The 21,057-nt window shown below is 48.4% G+C and overlaps 1 protein-coding gene across 1 annotated transcript in view; it reads right to left on the minus strand.

The window, feature by feature from the left end:
- The window catches only part of LOC119464625 (BTB/POZ domain-containing protein KCTD20-like), a 161,806-nt gene that overhangs the window by 24,122 nt on the left and 116,627 nt on the right, over nt 1-21,057 (minus strand). Inside the window, 1 exon segment of the mRNA XM_049656204.1 lies at nt 7,654-7,749. Within this exon segment, the coding sequence (XP_049512161.1) occupies nt 7,654-7,749 (96 nt within the window).

Consider the following 21,057-nt stretch of genomic DNA (forward strand, 5'->3'; position numbering starts at 1 on the left):
TCGTGTACCTTCTCAGAGGCAACGTCTCTAATGTATACCATATAACCTTCATTTTGAAACACCCTAAGCGCTTAAACATTGCTAATGGCACCCTCTTACGAATTCCCCTTTTTTTTCCTGTAGTCAGCGAATAGTGCCCCTGTTTCACTCAGCGCGCCGGGCGCCTTTTAAATTCTATATTACGAATAATCTTTGCCCTCCCCCCCCCCCCATTTCTCATTGTCCAGTTGCACCCCCCTGAGCGCAGCACCCGGGGTCAAACCGACCAATGCGCTCTTTGAAATGCACCCTCGATAAGCACTCGCGACATTTAAGCGCCCAAAACGAATTCCACTCATCATCGCTGACTAACGTATGCGCCACCATCACGACTTAAGCCCTGCGTTCAGCCGCCAGTACCGCCAACACAGATGTCCGAGCAAGATTTTTTTTTTTTTTCCCTGTCAGCTCGCGTAGCGCAGTCGTTGGAACTGCAGGTATGTCTTTATTCAAAACAGGCAGCGCAGCGTTTTCGCACGCGTAATGAAATGGCGCGCGCGCGCATGCGCGCACCCATCTTCACGAGCAGACGAAACGCAAACAGACGAAGCACTTCTGCTCGTGCCGCCGCTGCGAATACGCATGCAACGCGTCTCCCAAACACGGCACGTTTGCGTAAACAGAAGCTATATGCACGGGCGCGAAAGCGGACAAACCTCGTTGCGATGTAAGTATATGCGCTTCCAACATGGTAAATGCAGACCACCCGGCAAAAAAGCAGGCGCTGATTAAAGTTCAGCGCCGTTGTTATTTTTTTGCCCCCGAGGTTCGGAAAAATTGAACCGTGACGGCCCGTTCGCAAATAAGACATGGAAACGCAAGCTACAGCGAAGAGGGAGCGCTGAATCGGGATACACAAAAGCACGCTGTTTCTATGCGCTTGAGACAACGGGACGACGATACAGTGGCACCAGGTACGCTTCGGCACAAACAGCAGTGGAAAAGGCGAAGTAATTTAACCAGAGAAGAAAAGAAAGGTGATGATGAAGAAGCGAAGCGCCGTTGCGGACGACGGAACACGAAGCCTTTCGTTTTGCCTTTAATTAAATAACGCGGCTTCGTCTAAGTTGGTTCGTATATTACTTGGACAGAAACGCAGCGCCACAGAGACTATAGGGCAAGAATAAAGGCAGAGATACGTTACAAGCGTCGAAGATGAACGAATACATAGGTTTATTTTTATTATCCTGTTGACAGAAGCTGTTGTGACGAAAAAAAAAAAAGTCCCGCCTTAACTTTTACCTTACACCGCTTGAAGTATGTGTTCATTTCCGGTGTTTTTTTTTTTTTTTTTTTACGTTTTAACGTTTTGTTTAAAGACGTCTTACACGTAACGCATACAAAGATGCGAGCGCATTAAATTGTATCCTGATCATTGCTGCCTTGGATCGACGTAAAGACAAAACTAATTTGTGACAGATTTTCTGCGAATTCTTATGCGAAACTTCACATAAAGCATCTCAAGAAGCATGAATGAAAGCAATAATTTGCTATATTAGTAGAACTACTCAAAGTCATAAAAAGAAGATCTCGAATTAGTTACCAACATCCGTAAGTTAGACCAAGCCCCCCCCCCCATATATATATATATACATATATTACGCCGATTGGGGAGAGGCGTAAATATTCGACGTAGTGATGCTCATGTTATGCGAAAAAGCAGTGGCTTCGCAAATGTGAAAACGGGTAAGCGCCTATGGAGAATGTTTGCTTTTACTTGGAGCGTTTTTAGTTAGTTAGCTAGTTAGTTAGCTAGTTAGTAAGTGAGTGAGTGAGTGAGTGAGTGAGTGAGTGAGTGAGTGAGTGAGTGAGTGAGTGAGTGACTGAGTGAGTGAGTGCGCGCGCGCGCTCTCACCCACGCAAAAAACACACAACTGCCCTCACATCCTGAAAAAGAAATTCCAGAAAAAAAAGGAAAACTGCCGAAAAATTATACGTGCACTGGATTTTTAACAGGACAAGACGACGAAAACACGAAGCCAGGCGACGACAGACATTAACAGAGGTGACCCTTCAGCCGAGACATGCCTGGCGACATCTCCCGTAAACTTCATCGTTCGCTGCTACTCTTCTGGCGCCCGTTTTCGTGACGCAACATTTTCTTGCTTTACTTCCTTTCCTCGCTTCCTTTAAGTTCCCACGTCTCGCAATTTCTCGCGAGAGGCGCAGCTGTGTTGTTTCAGGGTCGCCTCTTTGTGTTCTCCTGCCACCGTGTATTCATTTGATGGCGTAGCCCGAATCGTTACACGCCGTTAGGATGGATAGTTGGGCGTGTTGGTTAAGCAAGGTCTGAAGTGAAGGCGCGAAAACGACGACGGACGAAGAGAGAGCACACACACACACACAGGCGCCCTGTGTGTGTGTGCTCTCTTTTCGCGCCTTCACTTCAGATCGTTACCCGCCGGGCGTTGCTCTCTTGTTCCAAGGTCGCGACATTTCGTGTACGTGCCTTTGTGGAGCGAGGATCTTTCGCGTTCGCGACTATCATTAGAGGGACACTACAACGAGGTGCATTAGGTTTAGCCGCATTAGTTCGAGATGCATTAAGCTGCATTAGGTGTGCCATTAGGCGATGTACCCCACCCGTATTTTTTTTATTAATAAAGATATGTTTTGCCACCCTCTCTCTCTCTCTCTAATCAATGGTCCCAGATTTAAATTAAATTGTGCCGCTTAAACGTCACCAAACTGCACAGCGGAATATGAGGGACACCGTAGCGGGGGACTCCGGACTCATTGTGACCACCTGGGGTTCTTTAGAACTAACAACGACAAAAAAAAAAAAAAAAAAAAGACCGAGGGGGTCCTTTTTGTTTTTTCTTTCGGTCTTTTTTTTTAATGTATATCACGGCTATATGAGCAACAGGCAATGAAGTCAAGGAAAACGTAGGAGAAATTTGGGGTGGTTGAAATTGAAATGTAGAAAATAATGAGGAAAAGGGAAAAATGAAAGTGGACTAAAAGATAAACATGCCGCCGACGTGATTCGAACCCACAACCTTCGCATTATACGGGTGCGTTGCACTAACAATTGTGTTACGGCGACGGCCATCAATCAGGCCACTATCGCGGGTATTTACGCGTATACTAGATGAACCCTTGGCAGTGTTAGGCAGCGCCCCTCAGGGCGCCAAGGCGGGCGGATGTGGCAAGCCCTTTTTATTGCGATAGCAATTATATGGACACTTCCACCGGATTTCTGCCGTCGCCGTCGCCGTGAGGTTCCGTATAGATAAAATCTTCGCCGCGCGCCGTATGCCCGAGCGGAAGCGTGCGGGGACGCACGCTGTCACGGAGAGCGAACGCACTCAATCTTCCACGCGCAAGCAAGGAAGCCCACACGGCTCTGACCTTTCTGCGCTGTGAATTCGCCGCTCAGTTTCCGTTGAAGCGATAGACCGCACGTACCTTCGCCCGTTGCGGCGTATATGCGCTTGCTGCCAGCGTTTTGACAGTCGTTGTCTGCAGTCCTTCAGTGTGATCTATTCATGTTTGTTTGTGCGCGCTCACACCACGCTTGTTCATTCAGTTCGTAATAGTCGGGCCACATTTTCCAACGCACGCTACACATGCAATGCTGCCCGGATCGGCAGTGCAGCGCTACAGGTGTGTCCCTTCGCACGCGCTGCCCACGGGAAGCGCTTCTCATCAACACGACCGTTTCACACGCGCCTTCTCGTGGTCATCGAGTCTCTCTTCATGTCGGTCTACTTACGCCGCAGCACACCTGCTTACTTAATCAGCTCATGTTTACTACAATTCATATTGCTACCAAAGCCGCTCACCTTACTTCGTATGACATTGCTGTGTTGCTATCGCATTCATTGCTTCGCCCTTAGGGCGAAACTGTGACATTTTTTTTATTATACGTTTATTATTTTTCGGCTGTTTTAGTGAAATATTAGAGTGTTTTAGCTGAGCGCTTGAGGTCCGCTCCGCTCAGACTGGCATATGCTAGCAAATGCCGCACAACCGCTTAGCGGGAACGCCATTGCGCTTGCGCACAACGCTCATACCGGCAGCGGAACGAAGATCGCATCTCTCGCTCCGCTACGAAGCCGACTGAGCGGAGCGTGACAGCGGGTCTACTTGGCCTCTTCGTCGTTTTGCAGCCGAGTTGATAGCGCGTCGCTCGCGTCTCGGCAAGACGCGCTTATCAAATGCGAAATCTTCCGCCGTTCCCTGCAGTATCTCAGAGCGTGAAATCTGAGCGGAGCGGAGCGTAAGCGGCGCTCTGCTAAAACTGTCTATTACCCCAATGCAATACCTCAAAAGCGACGTTTACGGCGAAGAAAAGACACTCGATAAGCCAGAAAAAAAAAAAAACGCGAAAAGAACACCCGCGACGTCACAATTTTCGACTGCAAGTTGCTCCGGCACAGTGAATGTTTTGTTTTTGTTTTTATCGTTAAAGACGCACTATATTGTAGTGTAAATAAGCCAAAGACTGAACAATTACCAAGTTTCAAGAATTTTTATTAAGGCCCACAACCGCTGAAATACGAGGAAAATAAACGTATCGAAATCGGTGACGTGACGCTGACGGGGAGGCTCTCGGTATTTTAGGCTTTCTCATCAGTGCTGCTTTAAGGTGCACCCAATGCAAGGCTACACGAGCGTTTTTCTGCATCCCGTCGCCATTGGAACGCGGCCGCGTGAGCGAACCCGCGACCTCGTCCTCAGCGGCGCGACGTCAAAGCCACCGAGGCACCACGGATGTCAACCAATCGCCATGTTGGACAGATCACCGAAGGCCGCCGGCCAGTGGCTAACAACATTCGCACGTACAGAGGTCGACACTCGTGTCTAGAACGACGGAACGTCACGCTCGAGACTGCGCGAACGACATCTGCAGTTTGAAATAGGCCACATCTGAGCATGCGCGGCGCCAATGACGCGCCTGCCTCGCATTTTCTCTACGTGTTTATCGCCGCGGCTGCAACAACTGCTTTGGCCGTCAAAAGCGCTCTCAACGGTTTAGCGCAAGAACAAAAACAAACAAGCAAACAAAAACACAGCGAAGCTTATTTTTATTGACAATGTTATCGTTGACAATGTTCGCTCACGAAACGCACAAGGAAATGCCTCCGCTTACTATTCATGTATGTTGTGCTTCCATTTGACAGCGTTCTTGAGGTACCTACATGCGTTGATTTCAATAAATCTCATAAGTTCAGGATATCTATGCAGCACTTTTCTGTATGTGTGATCGAAACCTAAGATTATTAGCAATTAACGTTGGCGGGTTGAGGACCAATAAACGATGAAAGTAGGTTTGTAAAATTCAATCCTAACAGACGGCAATAAACGCAATGCCTTATGCAAAATCCATGGCGCGATGCGTGAGATATATGTGCGACGCAATGGCGGTATGCCGATCTCGCGAACTGAGAATAAGCCTGCAGTATAAGGGCGCCGAGCCGGGCGATTCCGCGTGTTTTTCTTTTTTTGGCGGCGCTACACCGTTGACAGCGCTTCTGCCGAGCAAAGCAGTTGTTGCAACCGCGGCGATAAACAAGGAGAGAAAATGCGAGGCAGGCGCGTCATTTGCACCGCGCATGCTCAGATGTGGCCTATTTCAAACTGTAGATGTGGCTCGTGCATTCCCGAGCGTGACGCTCCGTTGTTCTAGACATGAGTGTTGACCTCTGTACAAGCGAAATGATTGCTGCATTCCTGCCTAGAACTCTCTCCTGAATGAATGAATGAATGAATGAATGAAAATGAGGAAGCTTCCTCACTTGGTTCGTTGCACGTTTTTCAGAAAAGGAAGAAAGTACTAAAAAGTCGCAGTTTCGCGGGCGACAGCAAATTAATAGACAGCTGTACTAAGCAAGAACAGTAGTTTAACTGGCCGTATAAAGCTGTAAATATTCGCTTACTAACTAAAGAGACTCGCACAGTGCCACGCACGCACACGTACACATGAACACATCTCGCTCGATGACCGCGGAAACTCGCTGTGAAAACGTCGAAAACGTCGGAGTGAGAAAGCGCGCCAGCAGCAGCGGGCAAATTGACCTTCGCGCTGTCTCTCGTCTCGCTTCAACCCGAACTGAACGTCGAAAGCACAGCGTATACGAAGCTACCGGCACTCGGCGCATGCACTTTGTCCCCATTGCAGATCGCTTTCAAGATACGGCGCCCGCGCGGCCGAGCTGTGAGCAGCAGCCCACGGAGCCGAACGCACCCTCCTCCTCCCTTCCCTCTCCGTCGCCTCGCCTCCGCGCATCGCGCGCGCGAAAGACCGCGCACTTCCGGCCTGCCTTCCTCCCTCCCTCGCGTGCGCTACATTGGGCCGTGATTGCCAGCTCACCCTCGTACGCTTTCACTCGCACACACAAACCGTACGGCGACGATTGTATCGCCGTTGGACGTTATACAGAACCTCACGGCGACGCCGACGACGGCAGAAATGCGCTTGGAGTGTCCATATAACTGCTAACGCAATAAAAGTAGAACACAAGGGCATGCTTCGCGGAAGGTGTAATGCTTTTCCTCCTCTTACACAGGTCCTTGACCACGTACATTATCCTACGCATCTTGCGCATTTCTGTGTCCATCGTAGACCTGTGGGACCTTCGACATTTACTGCTGTCCTGTTTTACTGGAACTCAATAGACGCTCTTGCAACACAATAAATGGAACGCCAACTAGACGAATCAACCACCCTTTTATGAATATAACCTACAATTGGGTAAGCATGCTCTCAACGTCACAGCAACCGTTACCAATACAGATAACGTCAGTGCTGCCGTAATTCGCTTCGTCGCGCGTTACCGCCGTTTACATGTACGCGACGTGCGCGAAATTCTATGCAATGCGCCACCATTGTCGTAATCATGCAAGCAGCTACGAAAAAAGCAACAAGATTTCGTTAACTCAAGGCCGGCAGGCACTGAATATCATTTTATATGTGCCGCTTTTCGCTTGTATGCTAAGCGAAAACGAGACATATACCATATAAGTACTAGTATTAATACATTGATATATCTTGACCCCTTGCTTACAAAAGGTGGGCAGCGTTCGCTAGTTTTGTATCACCTGCATTTAATATTATACTTTAGGGGAAAAAATTAAAAAAATTATGGGGTTTTATGTGACAAAACCACGATCTGATTATGAGGCACGCCGTAGTGGGAACCTCCCGAAATTTGGACTACCTGGGGTTCTTTAACGTGCACCTAAATCTAGTATTCTAAGTACACGGGTGTTTTCGCATTTCGCCCCCACCGAAATGCGGCCGCCGTGGCCGGGATTCGATCCCGCGACCTCGTGCTCAGCAGCCCAACACCATAATCCTTTACGAAAGGACAAACTACGGGAAGTCAGGTTTCGCCCGATTTTCATAAATTTTGATCGGGGTTTAGTCGGGCGTTATCCGGTTTCTCCCTAAAAACTAAGGGCCCAGTTAAATACGGCCGTACCCCATACATACATACATACATACATACATACATACATACATACATACATACATACATACATACATACATACATACATACATACCGAAAAGCACGTGAGGTTCCCCAAAAATGCCAATCGCATTATTATGACGTCAGTACATACTCCTTCAACGAATGCTACATATATCATGTCACGTGCTTCCTCACTTGATTCGAGCTGCTGCGCTTTCCCGTCTTCCGTCCTCGTCGTCCAGCTTGCTCACCAGGCACGGCTTGAGCTTGGCGCCACCGCTGCTGGAGAAGCTGCAGAAAAGAAAGGGGGTGAGAGTTAAAAAAATAAATATGCCATCATACACAGTGTCAGATGAACATTTCATTCCCCAAAGCGCACCACCAACGCGAGCACAACAAACACGCTTAATTAAGCTTTCAATGCTAAACTGCGAGACTCCGCTTCATCCCCACGAAGCCGATTCGTCTGTACTATACACACCGAGTTTGAGGCCTCAAAATTCTGACGCAGGCGCGGGCACTTTGACGCAAAGCGCACGGTAAAAAGCGCCTAGCGAGCTTGCCCGTCCCCCCCCCCCCCCCAGTTTTGGATAGTTGAGCAAACCAATTACTAAACGATTAATTACTATAAAACCTAAAATTACTAAATTAAACGTAACATTCATTTTGTCGTAACAAATGTACTCTTCCTGGGCAGGAAAAAAGAATTGGCAGTATCACTCGAAGCCTGAAACACTGACAGCGACAGCAAGTTTCGCGTTGCGCTTACGCACCTCGGACGGTGTTCTAAACATGCACGGGTGGGCCTCAATTTCTGGCGCCTTTCAATATTTGGACACTCCGCGTAGGGCCAGTAATGGCATTGCACAGGCGCCACTCCGCTGCCCGTGAAGAGGGGCGTCAGTGAAACCACCTTTCAGATTGCGAGCACTTCGTGGCACTTTCTTTAATAATAGTCAGAAGGTTTAGGATAAAAGGCAGGCGCTGCGAACGAAATGTTTCATGACCTTTTGCTTGCACACTGCAATTATCTCGAACCTTCTGAGAAACAATTTAGTCAGAAACATGGGACCTGATTTGAACAACTTTGGCGGTTGAATAGCATATCATCTACCCAGCACATACTGCATTGGCGAGAATACAGCATACTTATACTACCCAGCATATACGGCATTGGTGAGAATGTCGCATACTTATACATACGTGCATGCATGCGAAACATCACGGCGACGCCGACGGCGAAAGTTCGCGTGGAGTGTTTATAAAGTCAACAAAGTTGCAATCTTCCTTGACGTAGGAACACGGGGTTCGGGCTTTGTGGGGTTCATTCGACCACCTCCTGACAAATGGTTAATGTCTAGCGGGCTCATGGGCCGAGAACATATCAATCGCACCGCTTCCACTATCAGCTAGCCAGCCCATTGTCACACCCTTTTCAAGATCAATAAGTATGAATTGCACGCGCGTCACCGCTTAGAGCCTATAGAGCCTGCCTCGCTTATTGGCCGTGTTCTTTCTACTCCCATTGCCTATACAGATAAATCATAAATAGCAGTAGCGAGCATCGTTGCAGATTCTAATTGCCTACGTTCCGATAATGATGACGACGATTTATTGGAATCCCCTTTGAAAGCGGGCGCTGACGAATTGTCACCTAGCCTGCGTGATTTACTCAGGTATGAGATACATGCTTTTTATTCTGGCATTCTTGTATTACATCTGAGGGGTGTATACAGGAATATACCTTCCAAGATGCCCTAGACCGGCCGTGTTCCGCTCGAGGTTTCTTGTAATAAGAGAGCAGTTACACTACTTTTACTGTGTTCCATTATCTTTCTATGCCGGGGAATGGCTATTATGATTAAGTTGATCGCTAATGCAAACGCCTTTTGAAATATGGTGGCAACGAAAACAAATAGTCATACAGCCTGCGCTGTGTACTTGCCTACTGCCATATTGTCACGTTGCAGTGACAGCGAAGGACCAGGCAGCAGCCCGATTGCAAGAGTAACTATTTATCGGATACAACGAAAGGTGTAGCACGCAAAGCACGACGACAGTGGCGGGCACCACCGTCGGTCGTCGAAAATCTGAGCTTCCGATCAAGTGCGTCGGCCATTTATAGATGATTAATCGTAACGTGGTAGCGTAAGATCGTTGGTGCTCGCATACGTCCCAGAATATGCCTTCGCGTCACGCATGCAATCTCATCAGAGAAAAAATAAAGTCGCTATAAAAATCGGCGGCAAATTCGAGGAAGTACCGAATCACGCAGGCGCGTGTTGCGCAAAGCGGTTATACTTAGTGGTGAGCCGGTAGGAAAACACGGTCACCGAAAAAAAATAATCTTGCACTCGGCCGCGCAACGCTTGAAACAGCGAAGCTGGGCGATCGTAGCCCAGCATTTTCCGAAAGTCTGCGCGAACTTTTCATCTTATTACTCATGATGATGATAATTTCTTTTCGCGCGTCTCGGACTTGACGGCCGTCACTGCGCGTTGCATAGCGCAGCTTGCAACACCGACATCGCGTTGCAATGCCGACAACGCGTTCCAGCAGACCCGCTCCGTGAATGCGTCTCTCTCTCGCTCGCACAGCGCGCAAAACCTCGTCTCGCAGAGCACGAGCGTGCGAACGCGCCAGCTGTGGACGAAGATGACGACGCTCGACCGCATTAACATGGTTCGCATAAATGCATGTTCTGCAAGCGTGGCTGTATAGCCTAGTGGTTTCGACGCTGACCGTGGGTACGCGGGTTCGAATCCCGCCTCGGCAAGAAAGTTTCCTTTATTTCTTGATAGTTTCTTGATACGAACCACAAACCACAAATTACAGCTGGCTTAAATAGCTTCGATGTTAACAAAAAAAAAAAAAGATAAGCAATGTACACGCGTCAAATCGTAATCTATCACTTTGCTTATCTCCCGCGCCTTCTCTCGTAATGGTATGCATGCCTATGAGGATCTCGTTCCGATCTCTTCAATACCTTTTATCGCTCTGCGATACCTCTTCGACGCTTTGGCACTATCTGCTGATACTCGGTGCAAGATAATCATGCCGTGTAGATCACGACTAGGCAAAAAAAGACGCCGCGAAATTAAGAAGCCCACATTCATAGTTTCACGCAGCAGTCATACACTCGAAACCACATTAGTGGGAGGAAAATGCGGGCAATGCCTTCTTTTTCATCCTTCGTAATCGCAATCAAAAAGACACGAGCGTGTGTAAATTAAATTCCCCAATCCCTCCTATCTATACCCACACTTGTAAACACAAAAGCCAGTGAGTTTGCGGCATGGCGTTAAATAGATAATAAAGAGAAAAAAAAAGAACAATTTTATAAATATATAAGTAAACTACCTTTCTACGATACCGAAAACGCCACTCTTACTGCGAGAACACACTTGCATGGTAAGATAGAAATGGCGCAAGAAGGGAAAGACCGGTATAGCGACGCCGACTTGAAGTTCACGCACCAGATGGCAGTTACGTCACAAATTATTGACGACGCCTGCTGGGGTCTAGTTAATTGCTTATCGATAGAAATGGACCACACTTGTGTTACTGAACACGGCAAGCTTGGGGAACATTTGCGGAGCGAACGCGGCCGAAATACTAAAACGAAGATCTGCGGCGACTCAGCTGTATATGCGAGATACACATGCGTTAGCACCACGCCGCACCTATTCGAGATCCTGGATCCACGATTTAAACCATGTTCACCACATTGGCTAAGTGATGTTCAAGAGCTCACTCGACACACGTCCCGCATGCCGAGAGCCTCTTTTAGGCTCTCCCGCCCCTTCTCTACCTCGACAACGTGACCGGCTTCCCATACTTCCCACACATAAAATATTTACCACTCGAATACTCGTAATGTTAACGCGATGCTAACGGGATAGGGCGATGGAACGAAAAATGTTAGGCCTAACGTTAAGAGACGGGAAGAGAGCGGCGTGGATCAGATAACAAACAGGGATACCCGATACTCTACTTGACATTAAGAGGGAAAATGTGGATCTGGGCAGGCCGTGTAATGCGTAGGATGGATAACCGGTGCACCTTTAGAGTTACGAATGGGTGTCAAGAGAAAGGAGTCGAAGACGGCAGAAAACTAGGCGGAGTGATGAAGTTAGGAAATTCGCAGGCGCAAGTTGGAATCAGTTAGCGCAAAACGGGGGTAATTGGAGATCGCATGGGAGAGGAGGCCTTCGTCCTGCAGTGGACATAGGCTGATGATGATGATGATGCTAAGGCATTAAAAAAAATACATTTTGAATTAGCGCTGAGTGAAACAGTACCGCTACTAACACAGAAGGATACATCAGATCTCGTTCTGTCTGGCGTGTTGTTCAGCGTTAGAGTAGCCGCACTCAGTTACACTCGGCGCAATTTAAAATGAACGATCACCAACTAGCACAATTCTTCGGTTTACTCAAAAAATATGCCTGGAAATCTGTGACGTCCCACTGACGTACCGACGTTGGGGCGAAATTAAAGAAGAAAAAATTGCACTTCACAATTTCATTGTCCGTTGTAATAATCAACCTATTATCGCGAACTTAACGTCAATAGAGTTCTGAAAGCACACTTCATCCGTCTAAGCTTATTTAGCGTTCACGACTGGGGTCCGTTTGAGACAGAAAAGAGAGAGGAATATATTTAACTAGCAGAGACCCTACAGGCACCCTTCTTCGGGAACCAATTAAGCTGTCACTCCGTCACTGTCGTCATGCTTAGGGCTGATCGGTCACTTGCAGCACTTTGGGCCCGAACAAGGTCTGCTCCCAGCGGAAACTGGCAGCAGACAGCCAACGCAGATTTCGAAGAAAAAGAGAAAGAACTTAAAAGAAACGGGTAATTGTAGAGGAAGACACGATCCAGTGAACCAGCGAAAAGTGCCGTCTTATCGGCCCCGACATTCATTGCCTAGCTGAGGACGGCGCAACCAAAGAGGCCATTGTGCGCCGTTGAAAAAATAAATAAAGAAAGAAAAGTGTCAGACAAGTGTTTCGGCACTCTTGCCTTTCCTCTCGCTCTCTTCCGTCATTGCCTGCTCGTAATGAGTCAAAGACGAAGCCAATCCGCAGAAGCGCCTCCCCCCCCCCCCCCTCCTTTTTTTTTCGCAACCCGGACTGTGTGATACTTTTATTCCTGGCGCCATATAAGGCTGTTCGCGTTCGCATTCCGCTCGCATTATGCGGCCGACCGGCCTCGTGTGACTTCAATGGAGAGTGCGCGCCCGTCAAGATTGATCACCCACGCATTTTTTCTTTTTTAAGTGTCTCAATTTTTTTATTTATTCATTCTTACCCTGTACTTCGCTTTCACTTTGTTCCGCACCACTGCAGTGGCGCTATATACATATATATGCGCTTGCGCGGACCACTGCGACGGACTAGAGACAAAAGGAAACTGCTTCTTCTTGAGCCACTATGCCCGAAAAAAAAACCTCCCTACACGCTAAAAAGTAGAATTACAATAGAAAATTCTGGGTCTCTACGTGCCAAAACTATATGACCTTATTATGAGGAAACGCTGTAATGGAGGGGACTCTGGATTATTTTAATGCGAAAGCTTTATGTATGTCCCATTACGCGAAAAGCCGTCGGCGTGACCAAAAGATGCTGAAATGGCTTTGAAAAGAAAATTTGTTACATTTCGGTCGGGGTGGGAATCGAAAGAAGCACCCGAAATACACGCAGAAAAGTGCCTGGAGCGGCCAGTCGCGCGGCAATTTTGCGTGCATTCGCGGCTTATTTCACGCTCAAAAAAAAAAAAGGAAAAGAAAAAGAAAAGAAAACTTATGTAGCGCGGCTTCAGCAACAGAAAGCTGCATCGGGAGCTTTTCATGTTGCTCTACAATTTTCTCATTGACACTTTTCATCTAATTATAATATTTGAGAAGTTGATTAATTGTTCAACACTACGTAATTAGGCGGAACAGAAAACATAATCTGAGTATCTCCAAGCGACGACAAACAACACTCCCTTGGGCCTGTCCAGCTACGTGGCATTTGCATATTTATAAATCTTGGTGCATGACAGTTGGGACGGGACAACCCGTATATTGTTGCGTCCTTATCTGTGCCCAACCACGCCGACGAAGACGACGAGGGTACGAGCGAGTGTGCAAGAGAAGGAAGCCGAACTGAAGACCTCGTCATATATAGTTCTCTCCATTAAATACATCTCTCTCCGCTCTCGTTGCGCAAATTCGGCGCATCTATCCATAAAACCTCTCTTGGAAGTCCACCGCTCGTCGCCATCATCCCGTTTACGTACTCGACCGCCTTAGAGTGGCGCCGGCGCGTTCATGCACTTAGGGAGCTGGGACGGTGCTATCACTAATTCCACCCCCCCCCCCCCCTTTTCTTTTTCTTTGTTTCTGCCTCCTAGAAGACGACGGCGGTGTTAACGCGGAGTCGACCGACCGCGGCGCGAACACCGCGTCTTAGAATGTCGGCCCCGGCGCCTGACTCCGCGGCCACGTCCTGCGTGCGGGCAATAAGGGGGGCCTTAATTAAACGCCTAAACAAGGGGCGTCCGCCTCCCCCCCCCCCTTCCTCCTTTACACCCGAGCACCGGCAGCCATACTAATGAGCAGCACTCGAGCACCGGCACACGCAGCTGCGCCCGCCGCAACTGCCTCGAGGAGTACGGGGGGGGGGGGGGGGGGGGGGGGCGGTCATCGTATATATAAAGACGGGGGTGTGCGCATAAGCTGCAGGCTGACGATGCTGTTCACGAAGTCCGCGCGGCGCTTCGTCGTCATCACGATCAAGAAGCCTCCATAAACGCATTAACACGGGCGTTCCCGGAAAGCACCCAAGAACTATATGCAATAGACGGTGTCCAATGAGCGAACGCACCTGATACCGCAAACTTCCCCGCCGGCGCGCCGTAACTATAAGGCGCTACTTTCTGGAGCACTGAAATGATTCGGTGTTCGATTGAGGGAATAAGAGGAATTCGTGCAGAAACCATCGACGACTGACTGTCCTTCGAGGAAAGCAATTACACTGCGCAAGAATCAAACAAGGACACGGACCCAAGCGCTATCTTTCAACTCCTTGGGTTTCAACACTTGAGTTGAAAGATAGCGCTTGTCCGTGTCCCTCACTTCGTCCTTGTTTGATTCTTGCGCAGTATAATTGTTTTCCTCGAAGTATGAACCAGCTCGCCCAGCAACAAGTTTTATTGAACAATGACTGTCCATGCGAGCGAATTGCCGAACACTTCGAGTAAGCTATTAGGGAGTTGTAGCAGAGCGTTTACCATCAGCCATGTTGAGACCGGTGTATCTTAAATAGTTTGTACACGGCCGCTCCATCAAACGCTAGCGGAAACACTAGTGCGCGTGCGCACAACGTAGAACCACGCTCTCTCAGTGTTTTTCATCGAAATTATAGAAGCACCATGGTAGAACGCTTAATTGCCACGTTCCGTTACGGAGCCAATTAGGCGGATTCGTTATGTAGTGTGCGTCTACGGGGTGTCCCACAGAGCGTTTTATGAAGGGCGCCGCCATTTTGCGATCACAGCGCCGTCTATCGTCCGGCGCCATGCTGGTACATTGGATCGCGCTGGAGGAGGCACGGCGAACGTGCTGTTGACGAGTGGCAAGATTTCGAGTTTTCCTGCGAGGTCTCAACATGTTTTCGCGATTGCCAAGCTTATTAGCGTGTAGCTACTAAGCTTCGATATATGTATATAGCCGTAATATCGAACGGCGACGGGCCTAGAGGCGCTGCCACAGCGCTACCCGCGATCGGCTTAAGTCAAGTCCGATCATTCATGACGCGTAACATACGTAGAACGTGTCATCATTGCACGTCTAGCCTCGAACTCTGATAAGGTGCCGGTGACAAAATCACTCAGGTGAGACAACAATCGGAGGTGTCCCCATGTGCCACGCGGTGTGCAGCCAACAGCGTACAGCGCAATACAGGTGTAACGATAGCGAAGCTCCGAGGAAACACGTTTTGCTAGCTTTCGTGCTCCTAAAATTTTATGCGGTACGATTTTCTAAGCGTGGTTTACCTGACACCCGGACATAAAGCTTTACAAAATGAAGAACCGTAAAATAACTCGACGGGAAGGGCCGTTGACGTGGATAAAACGACCTGATGACAGAGGCCGCGAATACGCCATCGATCAACCAGACGCACGCGACGCGCTGAAAGAATATGCTCACTCTTAGATATCGAGATATTGAGCGGTGTCTGTGCAAGGGCACCACGCCCACTTAGGAGAGCTGAAAAACGAACTACTCTGTGCAACACCGACTTTATTATTGCGATAGCAATTATGTGGACATTCCAGGCGCATTCCTGCCGTCGCCGTGAGGTTCCGTATAAAGTCCAAGGGCGATGAAATCGTCGCCGCGAGCCGTATGCTGCATAGGCGAGTGAAAGCTTGCGAGGGTGAGCCGGGGATCGCGGCTCAATCTCGCACACGCTAAGGAAGGAAGCAACCGTCTTCCAGTCGCGCGCAACGATCTGGAAGAAGGTAGGGGAGGGGGGTTCTACGACGCGCGCGCCCGCCCGGACGGCTGTATCTTTAAAACCATCTGCGGCGGGGACGAAGTCCGCTCAGCGCTGTGTTTTCGCAGCTTAGTTAGCATTGATGCGAGCGGCCGCATGAAGGTCAATTCGCTCGCTGCTGCTGCTGCGCTTACTCACTCCAGCGTTTTGACAGCGAGTTTCCGCGGTCATCGAGTGAGGTGCGTTCACGTTAGGTTGTGCGCGCGTGACACCATACTTGCTAATTTAGTATGTCCATTTTCACAAGCTTATACGGCCGATAAAGGCTACTATCCTTACTTCGTATAGATGTCCACTAATTTGCAATCGCAATCGATGCCTCGCCTTTCGCGCGACACTGCGACTTTCTTTCTAAAGTAATACAGCGCGCGATGCGCGGAGTCAGGCAGACAGCTTGCCGGCGAGATTCGGAAGCACAGAAGAGCCCGCATGATTTATAAGGGTGGCTGGCACTAGAGCACTGCACGGGCCAATTTTTACGTTGGGCGGCCCGCCCGAGCCCGATCAAAACTTTTATGGCAAGACGCGGGCCCGGCCCGGGCCCGGAAATAATCTACGTTACCCGCCCGGCCCGCCACCCCTTTATCTTAGGCCCAAGCCCGACTTGAAACCGGCCCGAACCCAGCCCGAGACCGAAAAAATAAATGTTTTTCAGAGTTGAGACGCCCGAGAATAACTCGCTGCACGTTACATGCACACCACCAGAAAGCCCGAGCCCGGCCCGGGCCAGGGTCAAAAAGCACATGCCGTGCCCGAGCCCGGCCCGAGCCCGTGAAAAAACTGTTCTACCGGGCCCGGCCCGGGCTTTCGGGTAAGCCCGAGCCCGTGCAGTGCTCTAGCTGGCACACGGCAAGCACGGCTTCGGTTACAGGACGAAAACACACCATTTTCTTCCTCGGTACGTACTGCTCTCAGAATACATTCCCGGTCAAATTCTTGGTTACCAAGCTTGATATTCGCAGAACACATTAGAACAAAATGACTTTAATGTGCGTGCAGGGAGAAATAGTTGACTCGGAAAATTTGGAGGACGCTTAAGCTTCGCCTTTTAAGAGTGGAACGCGATAGCATTCAAAAATCCCTGACTGCTTCTCACGCTTCTCGGCAAGTGCAGCTTATGTAACAGTAATGTTTAGCGGGAAACGCTGGCGGCGAACGCTATGCCCGAAGGCGAGCATTCTGGTAGAAACGCGGCCACTTGCTTGGGCCGATCCCGGAGGTAGTGCACAGCCGCGCCAAAAAAAAAAAAAAAATCACATCATTTTCAGGTTTCCGTTATTCCTATGCACTTTTAATATTTCAGTCTGAGAAGATTTACCATAAAATGCATGCGCTGTCGCTGTTCTGTTTCATGACATTTGTTCGTGGGCTGTCATTCTCTAAATTCCGAGGAATAACTTTGTCAAGAATGTCAGACAAGGTATGAGAAACTGACAGAGTATGAGCGATAGAAAAGAACAAGCCGAACGCAAGCAGCGCGCTCCCTTTCGACAAGCCGTAGACAAGGGTGCTCGCGAGAGCGGTCTATAGAGTGCTTTGAAACGACCAACCGAAGATGCCGTAAGAGAGTTCAGTAAGCGAGAAAAAGCACCAAGACGAAACGCGGGTGAAAAATACCGTCCAATATTTCCACGGTCAGCTCAGGCCGTGTCGTCCCGGACGCTGACGGCCAGCACTTACATGCTGACCAGTAAAGAATGACGACCTCGCATTCTAACGCTTTAAGGGAACGAAAGTCAACCGAAGGAAGACACGGGACCTTAACCGAAATCTGTGACGTCGTAGTAATGTAACCGCCGCACCGGTTTAGATGTGAAAAATAAAATTTAGAAAAGAAGAAAAGAAATGAAAGGTCAGCCATCAGTTTCCAGCAGCAATAAAGAAAAATTATTCTGGGGTTTCACGTGATTATGATCACGCCGTAGTGGGGGACTCCGGATAAATTTTGCTCACCTGGGAATCTTTAACATGCATGGCGACACGGGCGTTTTTGCATTTCGCCCACATCGAAATGCGACGCTGCAGTGGCCGGGATTCAATCCCGCGACCTCGTGCTCAGCAGCGTTCCACCACGGCCGCTAAGCCACCACGGCAAGGTTTCCGCAGCAATAATCAACCGCTTGCAGGAAAATCAATCAAAATATAGTTTCGGAAGAGCATCTTATCAGTCTAGACATGTTTTCGCGTCGGTGTTTTTTTTTTTTTTTTTTTGTCCCCTTCCTTGTCGCAAGGTTACAAGATTCGCTGCCGAGCGCAAGCAATGTCTTAAGTGAACACTCCGCAATTGAGCTCTTTACCCAGAAGAAGCTGTAAAAAGTAATAAAGCTGCAAATCCTTAATGCTCGCAGCTGTCAGCTCAAGGCGCAGAGAAGCTCACCCACACTACAAGAATATAGATCGCACAACCTAACCTCAAAAGTTTCTTTTTTAGAGAAAACGTTCGCTTTAGTCGTTTTCTGCGAAATCTTTATTTCGCCATGTTTCCACGTCAGCTGCAGCGCTATATCAGCGCTGGTAGAAAACAAAGAAATAAACAAAAAAAGTGCCATTTATTCCGGGGCGATTATGGGAGCTCGCACACCGCAAGTTTCATCAATCAGCCTGCCGCAAGCGCGAATTCCGAGAAGCCGACACATCTGGTGCAAGCGATAGGCAATGAAAACACAGAATGTTACAGATTTCTTTTCTTTCTTTCTTTGTAAATGGAAACACCGACGGCGATTTTACACCGCATCCCCGCCAACCTAGTGACCTTTAAAATTAGTGAAAATACCGTGGCACATTAAGCAGGAAGCCGGTCATCAACACTACGCATTTTCTTCTCTCTCTCGATTTTTTTTTTTTTTTTGGGGGGGGGGGGGGGGGTTAAAGAGGAAGCTTCAGCTACGACCTCCCTATCCAATTACATGTAAAGCACAAAAAATAATTTTATAACAGAACCACTCATCTCACTGGAATCAAACGTGTTGCATGCGCGAAAGAAAGTTATATTCTGGTGACTAGAAGTAACAGAATTTCAATTAGGCTACCGTAAAATTATCAACGAAAATTCCCGAAAATTCATAGGCTTAAAAAATCCAGCGGCGATTTACCGGCGAATGCGAGAGAAATGGAATTAGCATAACGTCGCACATCTCTGAGGTCCCGAATTGAGCGAAAACTTACTTTCACCGCATCTATTGAATATTCGGAATCATAAAAAAAAAGAATAAAGCATACAGCGGCAGGTTAAGAATTCACAATTCTTTAACGAGTTTTGTCAAGTTCATAAGAACATGGATTCCATGCGAAAGCTCATTACAGGAACATTATGTGCGAGAAAGTATAGCAGGCTCGAAGAAGCACCCATCCAGGCACTTGAAAAGTATGCCCGATGCAAAAAACGTTGAAAGGAGTACCCCGCTACATACAACGACAAACTCGCACCGAGCAAGTGCGCCCAACCGTCTACCTTCCCAATCGTTTTACTAAAAACATTTTGAACCTGCTATCCAAACTTCCAACACTATTCCAATCGGAACAGTTTCAATGTGCGTGCGACACATCTTAAGTACCTTTGCTTTCATCAATGCTACCGCTGTTGACGCACTGTCTTGGCGCACACAATTGTGTACACAGCGTCTTAAAGGGTTAAATTGGGTGAAGCACATTGCTAAGTGATGTTAACTCACTTAACAAACGTCCCGCCTTTTCGTGGAGCGAAGTGCAATAACTGACGGTGACTGAGAGCAGAACACCGGCAGTTCGTCTGCGCTCGCACTCTCGCTCGCTCTGTCCATGCATATATACAGGGTGTCCCAGCTATCATGCAGAAAGATTTTAAAATATGCAAATGCCACGTGGCTGGACAGAACCGAGGTAGCGCTGTTTGCCGTGGCTTGGAGATACTCGGAGTATTTCTTGCATTCCGCCTAATTACATAATTAGTATTAATTAGGCAACTTCTCAAATATTATAATTAGATGAAAAGTGTCAATGAGAAAACTGTAGAGCAACATGAGAAACTTTCCGGTGCTCAATACGTGCTACATAAAAGTGTTTTTCCGAGCGTGAAAGAAGCACGCGAATACACGCAAAATTGCCGCGCGACGGGCCACTCGCGGCACCTATATAGTCTGTCTGTCTGTCTGTCTGTCTGTCTGTCTGTGCGTGCGTGCGTGCGTGTGTGTGTGTCTGTGCGTGCGTGCGTGCGTGCGTGCGTGCGTGCGTGCGTGCGTGCGTGCGCGTGTGTGTGTGTGTTTACCTCTGCCACGTGAACGGCCGGCCCCACAGTACACATTAACAGCTGACGCGCAATTCTTACAGAGTCTGCAAGGGTTTTCCAAAAGCCTTACTCACAAATTAGTGGCGCACCGTATTTCAGCACAGCGCATATAACATCAATTTTGTCCGCTTTAGATCACATGTTAGGAGCAGTTACAAAATCGTGATATCCTTTTTTGTAGCTAAGTAATGAGTTGCGCGAGTTCTTTCTGAATGCAGCAATTTTCAACATTTCTTTTTTAATGGACGACGTAAATAAGAAATCTGTACCCTGCCAGCCACTCGAATTTAACTTCAGTCACGCACGCACCACGGCGGGTAAACGTAGCGGCTTAGAGTCCAATAAATACGGTAGATCGAGCCAACGTCCGTCAACGGCCGTCGACAAAGAAAACAAGAAGAGATGCTTTCTTCGGACTTTCGTGGCAGCTGCCACAATGACTCTCTCGTTGCTACTACAGACAGCTATAGAAAAAAAAAAAAGGTTGAAAGAAAAAAAGATAAACTGTCGGACGTGCGCGCGGACGGTCGGATTTGACAGCCCAGATGATGTCTCGCGTCGGGAAGACGCGAACATCTTCTCCGCCCCTGCGAACAAAAGGAGGCGAAAACGCCGAAAGAAAGGAGAGAAACAAGCCCTTAGGATGCTCTGTCGTGTACCTTGCCCCATCGTAAAGCTTCCTTAGCCTACGACTGTTTTGTTTCACTTCGACGCGTTCTCAGGTGGCAACCGCCGCACTTCCGCGAGATGACAGGCGTGCCACGGGCGAGCTATTTTCAGCCTCTTTCG

Source organism: Dermacentor silvarum, chromosome 9 (genome assembly GCF_013339745.2).
Source record: "Dermacentor silvarum isolate Dsil-2018 chromosome 9, BIME_Dsil_1.4, whole genome shotgun sequence".
NCBI classification, from domain to species: Eukaryota; Metazoa; Arthropoda; class Arachnida; order Ixodida; family Ixodidae; genus Dermacentor; species Dermacentor silvarum.